This window comes from Trichomycterus rosablanca, chromosome 16 (assembly GCF_030014385.1).
Source record: "Trichomycterus rosablanca isolate fTriRos1 chromosome 16, fTriRos1.hap1, whole genome shotgun sequence".
Lineage (NCBI taxonomy): Eukaryota > Metazoa > Chordata > Actinopteri > Siluriformes > Trichomycteridae > Trichomycterus > Trichomycterus rosablanca.
Window position 1 is genome coordinate 22,202,497 of NC_086003.1, and position 12,190 is coordinate 22,214,686.

At 37.7% G+C, this 12,190-nt stretch overlaps 1 protein-coding gene across 1 annotated transcript; it reads left to right on the top strand.

The window, feature by feature from the left end:
• Nucleotides 1–9,190: 9,190 nt before the first annotated feature.
• On the top strand, nucleotides 9,191–10,516 carry si:dkey-175m17.6 (N-acetyllactosaminide beta-1,3-N-acetylglucosaminyltransferase 2). Its single transcript, XM_063011694.1, has one exon. The coding sequence runs from the start codon at nucleotides 9,191–9,193 to the stop codon at nucleotides 10,514–10,516; it is 1,326 nt and encodes a 441-aa protein (XP_062867764.1).
• Nucleotides 10,517–12,190: the final 1,674 nt, after the last annotated feature.

Sequence of the window (12,190 nt, forward strand, 5' to 3'; positions counted from 1 at the left end):
CTTTGTACATATGATGCCTTGCTATGGACTGGCGCCCTGTCCAAAAGAGGAGTGAATAAATTGATTAATACATGCAATAAACTAGAAATAGTAAAGTTAGAGTTAAGGAAAGGTCAGTGATTTTGTATTGAGTTTGATATTTTGTAAGGTTCTTAAAAATAGAAAGCTGACATATGTATGTTTTGGAAAAAATCCTGCTTTCTGTGGCTACAAATGAGGTGACAAGCAAAACTAAACCAATCAGCATAGGAGGTGTTTTACTTGTCTTTAAGTTATGTTTAAATGCATGTGTGTTTGGGATGTGGCTTTGGAGGAAATACTAAAGAAAGAACCTAACATGATTTGTTCGTTGGGTTTTAAAACAGTTACTTCATCATGCTTTTTAATAACTGACATTCCCTTTAAATTAAATTTGTTTTATTTTGATGGATAAACTCAGCACAGTTTTATTTATTTAAAAGTGTTGGACCTATAAAATAAGATTCTGTATTTCACAAAATTTAGCCAGCTTAATGTTATTACAGATCAGTGTTTCACCTAAGGTCACATTTAATTGAGTTAATGCTGCACTATCTATTTTTGAGCATTTAAGCAGTTAGAGACCTCCCTGATGTGCATTGCAAAATTATCTTCTGGTTGCCAGCACAAGCAAAAATCCACATTCCTGCAATCGTCAAATATTATCTAAGGTTGGGGTTTGCTCTAAAATGACATGTATCCAAAATCCTATGGCAGATTTGACCCAAAGATCTTTTCAGGCCAACACAAAGCAGCACACAAAAAGTTACATACTGCAGCTTTAATTATTTAGTTATTTATAATGTTAGTTTATACCTGCCAGGGACAACAATGTAAATATTTCCAACAAGATTTCAATTCTTATCAAGTCATTGCCAAAATACCTTTTTCTTGAATATACATACAATTACTGTATTCATAAAATATGTAAATTTACAGTAATATAAAAACCATTACATTATATGACCAAAGTTTTGTGGACACCCAACATATATATTCTATCCTAAATATCCTTAACTGTGGGCATTAACATGAAGCTTGTGAGAATGTACTTTAATGCAATTGCATTAAAGGAGCTAGGCCACTGATCTTGAATGATAAATCTGGCCTTTAGTCTGCGGTTATCACAACACTGGATGTTGTAATTCATTACAACGTTAAAGTTTTAGATGGGGTTAAGCTCAGGGCTCTGTGCTGACCAGCCATGTTTACTGTAATTGTAATCTGGACACTAAGATGTCCAATCCAAACAATCAAAAATAACCCCAGACATTTATTCCTACTCCACCAAACTTTACAGTTGTTTCCATTGGAACCCACTTAATGCTTGGCAGTCTGCATGAACAAACAGATTTTATTCTCTTCACAGCTGAGCTGCTGTTGCGTCTAGGTGTTTCCACTTTACAGTGTCAATACAATGCGGGGACGAAAATTGAAATGGTCTGAAACTTCAAGGACATGTTTAAAGTACCATCTTTAAAGTCAGGGAGTTCATCAGTACATCCATTTAGCTGCCATGGGTTGTCTGTGGAACTTGCACATTTGAATAGTCAAATCCAGGAGTTAGATGGGGTGTCCATGTACTTTGCTCATGTGGTTTTATTCGAGCTCTATTCAGTATTAACCTTTAATGTTTAGTATTTGCAAATCATTTGATTCTGATGCCATTCATTTTCATTGCAGTAGCATACCATTTGAATACATGTCTAGAGCTGTCAAGACAAAAAGCAAATCATTAATGATGAAATATGAAAAACGTCCATTTTTCAACCAGCTGATCTATTGTTTACACTCTCTTCTCAAAGCTTATAGGTTTTAAAGAGTGCTCTTATGATACTATGCATATGCATTATAATATTTAATATAGGGGTGTAATCTGTGAAAAAGACCAGGCTTTGTTCAGTTCACTGTGATTAGCGTTCTGCTTCCTATGTATTGTCCAGCTTTTATCCAGCCTTAGTATTTAAAGTTGCCCCTCACCAGCCTCTCATCAGCCCCTTACCAGCCTCTCATCACTCTTATAAGTTTTAGTCAGCAGGAGGTGTGTCTCAGACCCGTCTTTAATTAAGCTCAATATAACAGAATTAAATTTTGCCTTCTAAATAATGCTCAGCCAGCAAGTGAAGCCATGATACATTATATGCCCAAAATTATGTGGATGCCTAAACTTCCCTTCATTATTATTATTTTTTAATAACCTTATTATAAAATCATTCTAGTGGGAGATTCAGTTGGGCACAATTCCTCTGCTTTAGAATTCATTAGTGATGTCATCCATGAAGTTCTCCAATATCACGACTTGTGCCAACACCGAACACCATGGCACAATGGTTTGGAAAACAATAGTTTGCACTATATTTAGTTGCTACATGTTTCAGCACTCAGTTTATGGCTGAGCTACAGTTGATCCAAGACATGAAGAGTTGACCGGAAAAACTGCTTATAAAAAAGCTTATAACTTTTGATTAAATTAATTGTTGACAACGTGGCATCTTATCACTGTTACAAATAACTGAGTCACTTTATTACAATCCATTTAACTGCCACTGTATGTTTACATGTCTAAAGGGTGTTCACAAAATTTCAGCCATGTAGTGTATCTTGCAAAAAGTAACAGTGTATTCTAGAGTGTTTGCCTCAAAATCCATGTTTGAGTCTCATGATCCAACTGAAACAAATGTTGTTTTTCTTTGTAGTGACTCAATATTTCTTTATCCTGTTTGTTGGGGCTGATAGATATTTTCACTGGGGATTAGATACGTTGTGACTACTGAACATGTGTTAGTGCTCTTAGAAATCAGTACCATTTAAGCTTAAAACTTGAATATTTGTGATTAGGTTAAGGGACATTTAATAACAGTCTTGGGATTTTAATTCGGATTTCTGCAATTAGTCTTTTTCTGTAACTGAACGATTGAAATTGATCTTTCAGGAAGTGTTTTTTAGTGTTTTCTAAAAATGTGATGGGTCCAAAATATGCATGCAGTAGTTTGAATTCTTAATTAGGTGGAATGGAAAGCATTAGAATGTCATTTAACTTTGTGGCTTTGTTTCCTATTTCCTCATTAGTGATTATGATCGACTATACATGGTGACTTTTCTGTGCCTGTGTAAATATAGCTAGTATCTGTTAGGAGTCTATGGAACACGGGTCTTCTGCCAATTTTGGGAAAAAATACAAACTATTACTATATGCTGAGAGGATTTGTGAGAAGTGTAATCAACCCCCTAAAACAAAATTGGCATAGCCGCTCAGGTGGCGCAGTGATAAAAACACACGCTAGCACACCAGAGCTGGAATCTCAAATACATCGTAGGGCTGAGTGGCCACATGAACAACGATTGGCCTGTTGTTCATACAGGGGTGGGGTATTAAGCCGGATAGGGACTCCTCGTGACTGTTGCAACTGCGACCTCTGCTGGCTGATTGATGGTGCCTGCACAGAGGTGGGGAAGAAGAGCATTGATCAGGGTGTGTCTCACCGTACACAAGGCTGATTCGCATATATGCACTCGCATAGTGTGGCTGAAAAGATGCATACGGCTGCTGCCCACGTGTCGGAGGGGGTGTGGGTTAGCTTCGTTCTCCTCAAATCAGAGCGGGGGTCGGCATTGGTGGAGAGGAAGCGTGACGCAGTCGGGCAATTGGACGCGCCAAAAGTCAGGAGAAAAAGGGGAGAAAATTTATAAACAACATATATATATATATATATATATATATATATATATATATATATATATATATATATATATATATATATATATATATATCAAAAAAACAGAATTGGCATGAATTAGAAGTTGCTGAATTATGGGTGACACTACCAAACGAGCTTTATAACATCATGGGTTTGGAAGCTGCAACATACAAAGATAAAATATTATTTTTTCTATAATAGGATGTAAACTTGATGATGTTAAGCTTTCCTGACTGTAGACAGTGTCACTTATGTTCCAGCAGTATGAGAAATTAGGAGACCACAAAGTTAAATGACATTCTAGAACTTTCTTTACCTTTAAATCCATTAAGCTAGCCTTCTGTATGTATACTTTTGACCAAACAGATCTTAGGAAAACACAGAACTCAAATTTATATATTATTTGGAATATGCAGCCACAATTGAAGTAACCATTGAAATGCCTTGACATCCTTCTTTATAAATAAATGTATTTGCTGTAATGGTTTCACTGGTTCCAGTTATATAGACATGGCCATATTCCTGTTTAGTGTTTGTTATACTGTACAGAATTCTGTCCTGTTCTATTCTGTTTATTGTATTTATTCTACAACTTCTAGTGGTTCCTCCCTGCTCAAATTAACTGTGTTAAATGGGGTAAATGGAATGCCATATATGCCTTTGGATAATTCATAAAGTTGCAGGAAAAAGTTTGTAAACTCTTTGGAATGACCTGAATTTCTGCATTACTCATTGAACTTACTGAATTACTGATCTTCATCCAAGTCATATTTTGCCCAAACATATTTTGGACTGTCAATGATTTATCACTTTGTTTAAAATGGACAGAAAGGGCATTTGTCATGCGTTTGTGTGGTACATGTTTTGGTAGAATGGGTTTGTTTATTATGATGACTTGGATGCAGAACTCTAAGTAATTCTGAAGGAATTTACTGTATTAGTCATTTAAATCTTAGACCTTGCTACAAATATGTGTTCCTCCAGACATTATAAATGTTAGCTTTAGGATTATGTACATGTAATGGTGAAATACAGAGAAAATTACTTTCCGTGTAACCACATTAACTGTATCCTAAATTCTAGACACATAACAGTACAGGTACAGTATTTAGGAACCATCTGGGTGTTTTTGGCACTTAATAATGCACAATGAAATGTACATTTATGTGTATAATTTGCTCTGACCTGTACATTATGTCATTTTCTGTGAATTTATATTTGTGTTATGTTTTTTTTTCATTATGAACAATGTACTTGTGCTCAGTATTGAAAATGAAAAGTGACTGTGAACATAAACTGGCAGTGTTTTAACACCAGTATCTGGAGGACAATGAAGTGCCCTGGTGGATAAAATGTGACAAGTGCCGTCCCATTATCAGTGTCTTACCTTACTTCCTGGCCTCCCTTGTGATATAAAACTGAAGACAATGTTATATACCATTGCTGTATCTTTTACTGTAAATCTTCCGCTAAACTGTTAAATAATGATGTTATATTTTCATATGTTGACAATGCTTTGTCTGATCATTACAATTTTTTCAGTGATTTTTGATAAAGGTGTTTAGAAGTGCTAGGTCCCTTGTGGATGACTGGAGTAATATGAATGCATGGTGTTCTTTTTATTTTGCAACACAGCCTTCATCTCATTTAAATAAGATTACAATATTTATGCAACATATGATACAGCAGTGGTTCTCCGTCTGGCAATCCGATGGACAAGTCTGGGTTTGGGGGTTGTTTTTCAGGAGTTGGGCTCGGCGCCTAGTTCCAGTGAAAGGAAATCTTAATGCTTCAGCATACCAAGAGATTTTGGACAATTTCATGCTCCCAACTTTGTGGGAACAGTTTGGGGATGGCCCCTTCCTGTTCCAACATGACGGTGCACCAGTGCACAAAGCAAGGTCCATAAAGACATGAATGAGCCAGTTTGGTGTGGAAGAACTTAACTGGCTTGCACCTCAACCTGATAGAACACCTTTGGGATGAATTAGAGCGGAGACTGCGAGCCAGGTCTTCTCATCCAACATCAGTGTCTGACCTCACAAATGCGTTTCTGGAAGAATGGTCAAAAATTCTCGTAAGCACACTCCTAAACCTTAAGGAAAGCCTTCCCAGAGGAGTTGAAGCTGTTATAGCTGCAAAGGGTGGGCCGACATCATATTAAACCCTTTGGATTTACCTTTTGGAAGGCAGACGAGCGAATATTTTTGGCAATATAGTGTACCAGACTGGTTGGGCAGAAATGATTTATTCTCATTGATGCAGCAACAGGGATTCTTGCTGTTTGGTCAGAGTACTCATGCTGTTTGGAGGAAGCATCAGAGAGGGCGAGTGCCAGTCTGCACCACTCTTTGGATACAATGGAAGTGCTGCAAGTGGCAAAAAATTGCAATGATGAATTGGAAAGAACTAAATTGGGAGACAGTAAAAAGAAAATGCAAAAAGCTGGCCAAAAGCCAATCTTCCAATGCAATGCATTTAAATATACAGAAATTATTGGTTTTGAGCGAGTACATCAAATGGCTCAAAGGGGGTAGGTTAAGAACCCCTGCTACATAGTATAGTGTGCATCTTATATTCTTATACATTGTGTATTTAGTTTCCCAATCAGTTTCATTACTGTGCATTTATCGGCAGACTCCTTTTCTCTTTCTCTCTCTTTCTCTCTCTTTTTTGTTTACAAAAATCTACTGTGATGAGAGACTGCAAACAAAGCAACAATTATAATCAGAAGTGGAACAACTGATTATTACCATTAAGGACTTGATATTTTACCTCTTTAGAAAAGGGCAGAAAAACAAAGTATACTACCACATAACTGTCAATGTTTATGATGTTTTCTGATTAAAAAAACCTTCAATGGTTTGCTGAAATAATTTTATTACAGTAAAATGTCAGTGTCTGAAGTTCTTTGCCATCAGCTCACACAGTGAAATAATGTTATAGACTGATAAATCCTAACACTGAACTACACTTCAGAGTTATCTTTGAATTCAAATGCACTATTTTTTGTTATAGCATATCTATAGAACAATAAGTCATATACAGACACTTGAGCAAATATTATAAATATTTGTTATTAAAGTACAAATCTATATCAGTATGAATATTTATACATCGATCAGCCATAACATTAAAACCACCTCCTTGTTTCTACACTCACTGTCCATTTTATCAGCTCCACTTACCATATAGAAGCACTTTGTAGTTCTACAATTACTGACTGTAGTCCATCTGTTTCTCTACACGCTTTGTTAGCCTGCTTTCATGCTGTTTTTCAATGGTCAGGACTCTCCCAGGACCACCACAGAGTAGGTATTATTTTTGTGGGGGGTCATTCTCAGCACTGCAGTGACACTGACATGGTGGTGGTGTGTTAGTGTGTGTTGTGCTGGTATGAGTGGATCAGACACAGCAATGCTGATGGGGTTTTTAAACACCTCACTGTCACTGCTGGACTGAGAATAGTCCACCAACCAAAAACATCCAGCCAACAGCGCCCCGTGGGCAGCATCCTGTGGCCACTGATGAAGGTCTAGAAGATGACCAACTCAAACAGCAGCAATAGATGAGCGATCGTCTCTGACTTTACATCTACAAGGTGGACCAACTAGGTAGGAGTGTCCAATAGAGTGGACAGTGAGTGGACACAGCATTTTAAAACTCCAGCACTGCTGTGTCTGATCCACTCATACCAGCACAACACACACTAACACACCACCACCATGTCAGTGTCACTGCAGTGCTGAGAATGAGCCACCACCCAAATAATACCTGCTCTGTGGTGGTCCTGACCATTGAAGAACAGGGTGAAAGCAGGCTAAAAAGGTATGTAGAGAAACAGATGGACTACAGTTAGTAATTGTAGAACTACAAAGTGCTCCTATATGGTAAGTGGAGCTGATAAAATAGACAGTGAGTGTAGAAACAAGAAGGTGGTTTTAATGTTATGGCTGATCAGTGTATACTGTATTATATATGGAGTTGGCTTATTGCAGCAATAAAAGCCACAGCCTTGCTGGAAAGAATTTGTGTGTCTGTTGGTATTATTGTTCATTTAATCAGGACTGGCTTACAATCAATGTTCCTTTTTATCCAGAAGGTGTTCAGTGCTCAGGGCTGTCAGGGCTGTGTGCAGGTTACTAGAGATGCTTCACTCCAAACTCACCAAACAATGTCTTTATGGATTTCATGCAAGGGGCTTAAACTAATTAATTAATTAATTTATATAATAGATTTTATATTCCTGTTAGAAATAGGTGTCGCTAAACACCTTAATGATTACGAGGGGTGTCCACATACTTTTGCCCATATGTTGAATGTCTGAACTCAAAATGTAGCATTCAAGCTATATGACATACAGGCTTGTTTTATAGATCAGCATGACCACATCCCTAACACACCCTTCGTGTGGGAGGAAACCTGTGGAAGAGATGCTGTGTGTCATTAGAGCTAAACAGAGAGACGAGAACATACTCTCATGGCCTGAAGTTCTAACCTGCGTACAATGTTGAAATACAGATTTATTTTAATCTGGTAAAGAAATCATTGTGTTTTTGGAGCTTATAGAAATAAATATTTGGTTCACACGTGTTGAACATGCAGTGTTGAACATGAGGAGACCTGTGCATTTGACCAGCTGGAGCGACAAGTGACCTTTTTCCCTGAACAGATCTGACCCGGATAGTAACAAGGTAATGTGACATACAAAACATGATTATTATTGCTGATAAAGTTTGTTTATTGTTTGAAAACTTAATTTTAATTTCATACAATTTAATACCATAATTTTTGTAATTATAATTGAAAAAATATTTGGCACATTCTATTTTTAATCTTTGAGTTAAGAGTACCTTTTTAGATAAAGCAGACAGATGTGCGTAAACAAAGTGTTTCTATCTGCTGGGTAAATGTGCTCTTGAGGTACATGATGTAAATATCATGGGCTGCATGCTGCACTCCTCCATGCCCAGTCAGGCACTGATAATGAGCCCCCTGGGACAAAACCATGGAGACGAAATCCTCAGGAGATTTTTTTATGGTTGTTACTCCAACACATATCCATATATAAGACATCTGGTAGACGTTTTCAATAATTATTATTGTTTTATTTATTTATGTCTAATAGCTTATTGATTATGGTAAGGGTTGATATGGAATTTTAAAATAGCTAGGCACCGGGCACATATTCCCCCTGGAGAGGGCACAAATCCATTGTAGAGCATCACAGTCTTCACAGTTACTCATTCACACTCATTTAAACCTTGGGGAATTTTGTACAAACCCATCCACCTACTAGTATGTTTCAGATGATATAAAAAATCTACATGGACCCATGAGAAAATAAGCTACATTTTACTAGGATGTAATCTAAGTGTGACTGTCCAAACTTAAATGTATTCAGATGTTTGCATATTTAATACATTGTACTTTGAATCTTACCTTCATGTTTTGTTTTCTCTTTTTTCCAGTTCATGGCACGATGCAGATGCAGTGGCAGGGCCTTGTGCCTCTGCCTACTTCCATTTCTGATGATGAGCCACCTCTTGGTGTATATCATGGTGACAATATTTGTTGCCATGTCCTACTCACCTGAACCCCAGCTGCCTCTTCATTTCATTGCCCCCGGAGCCTCAGCAAACTCTGGAGCTCTCGCATCCCATCCACTTGGCCCCTTCTGGAGCCTTCAGTTAGTGAAGGGATCTTTGTGGAACCGCCTTCAGCACCTCCAGGACAGAGAACACAATCCCATATTAAGAGGTAACAGCACAAAAGGTCCAACCACTGATGTTACTTACATGAATGAGGATGGTAGTTCTTCTTTATGCACGCCTGACCATTCCTGGGCATCTCAGCTTTCTGACTATAACACCATGCCGGAGCAGATGCAAGACTTTGTCCTTTCTATGCACTGCAGGAACTACACCCTACTGATGGACCAACCTGACTTATGCACTGGGCAGGACTCTGAGACAGAAGCACCTTTACTACTCATGGCAATAAAGTCTCAGGTAGGGCACTTTGAGGAAAGGCAGGCAATCAGGGAGACGTGGGGCAAGTCTGGTTGGATAAAGGGTGAAGAAAGGGAACAAATGTGGCAAGTCCGCACTGTTTTCTTACTGGGAAGGCAAGACATAATGACAGGTCCCCATCCGGACCTGGGAGCCCTTTTACAAATGGAAAACAACCTTTCTAAGGATGTCCTGCAGTGGGACTTTAAGGACACTTTTTTCAACCTTACCTTAAAGGATATTCTCTTTTGGAACTGGTTCTCAGTGCGCTGCCCACATGCTCACTTTATCTTTAAAGGTGATGATGATGTTTTTGTTAGGCCTGGAGCTCTCATAGACTACTTACATGAACATCTTTTTTCACTACAAGAGACAAAAAACAAATTCAAGGAAAAAGAGGATGTCCTTGTTGGAGATGTCATTGCTAACGCTTATCCTCGCCGCCACACAGCAACCAAATACTACATACCTGAGAGTTTTTATGATGGTGTGTACCCAACATATGCAGGTGGAGGTGGAGTTGTTTACTCTGGTTCACTGGCCAGGCGTCTGCGAGTGGTCTCGCAGTGGGTTCGTATGTTCCCCATTGATGATGTGTACTTAGGAATGTGTATTCAAAGACTGGGTGTATCCCCTACTCATCATTCTGGATTTTTGACATTTGATCTACCAGAGGCCGATAGGGATAAGCCATGTGCTTATCGAAAAGTACTACTGGTGCATAAGCGGAGCCCCAAAGAGATGCTTACTCTGTGGGGGAAGCTAAAGTCTTCACTGCAGGGGTGCTAGTGCAGAAAGGAATTAATGGACTTTTTAGATCTGATTTGTATAATTATGTTCCCTGTGTGAAACACATTTTACAAGCAACCCAGATTTGAATATTTGCCATCAGGTATTTGCATATCTTTGGAATGTGTTCATTTGTATAATGAAAATTTGGATTGTTTGGTTTGGGTTATGATGGTATTGACTAGGTCATTTGTTTACCCCCATTTGTTGCTATTGTTCTAACATAGGCTGGTTTTATTATTTTACTCGGGAGATGATTGTGAGGTTTCTATATGATTTGTACCTAGTAGTACATACAACCTGGGTCAAAAGTAAAAATGCACTTGTTAAGGACATGTACATGTATTTTTTTGGCTGATTGGAACACACTTCCTTTAAAAAAAATTAAAGTTTACTGTGAGCTTTCATTGTGACTGGGTAAAAAAAATACATACAGCAACTTAGATAATTAAAAAGGTCTATGATTCCATTACTATGCCCTTGAATACGATTAGTTTGACAGCACCCATTAAAGGCAATCCAATGGAAAAATCTAAGGAGCTCTGTGTTGCAATTTCTAAGCAACTTAAAGTCCCGAGATAATCTGTGTGAACAACTGTACTGTACTCTGGGTACATGGAACATTGGTATCTTTGCCCATTGGGAAGAAAGAGAAAATTTGCTTGTACAGCCATCCATAAACTATCATGGAATAGGAATATAATAAAATACACGCTGTTGAAAGACAGGTGCCGTTGTCTACTTGTACATAGTAGCTAGAAAGAAGACTGTGCTTTAAAGTTGGCACCTTGATGCTCAACTAAAACACATTTAAAGCAGAAGCCAACTGAAGAAAGTGGTTTTGTCACAATAAAGAGTTGGTTATTTGGCCACAATCGCTAGATCTATGTTTTGCAGACAAAAGGTTCAAATCCAACACATTGTACCTCTTGTCAAGCATGGAGGTGAGTTATTTAGTTTTGGGGATGTATTTCATGCAGAAAGTAAAAGGCATAGTAAAAATTTCTTTAGTACAGCCTCAAACGTCAGCCAGGAGGTTGGAAGGTTCCAACAGTACAATGACCCAAAACACACATCAATCATGACTTCAATTGCTTCATCATGACTTAAATTCTATCAAGACTATGCGAGCAGTACTAAAATTGAAGAAAAGCTACAAATCTGGTTTAACTCAGCCAAGTAAAACAGCCAAAGAATTAACCAAAGAGTTCTCCCAATTATCTAATAAAGGTAAAAAGATAAGGAACATAATATTAATAAGTTGTTTATAATAAGTGTGCTGTTTGTTTTTATGTCAGATTTTGTTATGTAAAACAAAATAAACTTGTAAAAGAGCTTAAATCTGTAAAAGCATTTTTGGATAAAGGAGTGTGTTTCAGTAATTCAATCACAAAAAGTACAGATAAAGAAAGAATATAAAACTCTAAACCCTTATGAGTGTATGTAAACTTTTGAGATCAGTATATTACTTTTAATTTATTTGCTTTTACATTAAGCTAAACTGATCAGCCATAACATTAAAACCACCTCCTTGTATTATTTAGGTGGTGGATGATTCTCTGCACTGCAGTGACACTGACATGGTGGTGGTGTGTTAGTGTGTGTTGTACTGGTATGAGTGGATCAGACACAGCAGCACTGCTGGAGTTTTTAAATACCGTGTCCACTCACTGT

Excerpts from the sequence above, each read along its gene's own strand:
- si:dkey-175m17.6 (XM_063011694.1), top strand. The coding sequence starts at position 9,191 with ATGGCACGATGCAGATGCAGTGGCAGGGCCTTGTGCCTCTGCCTACTT.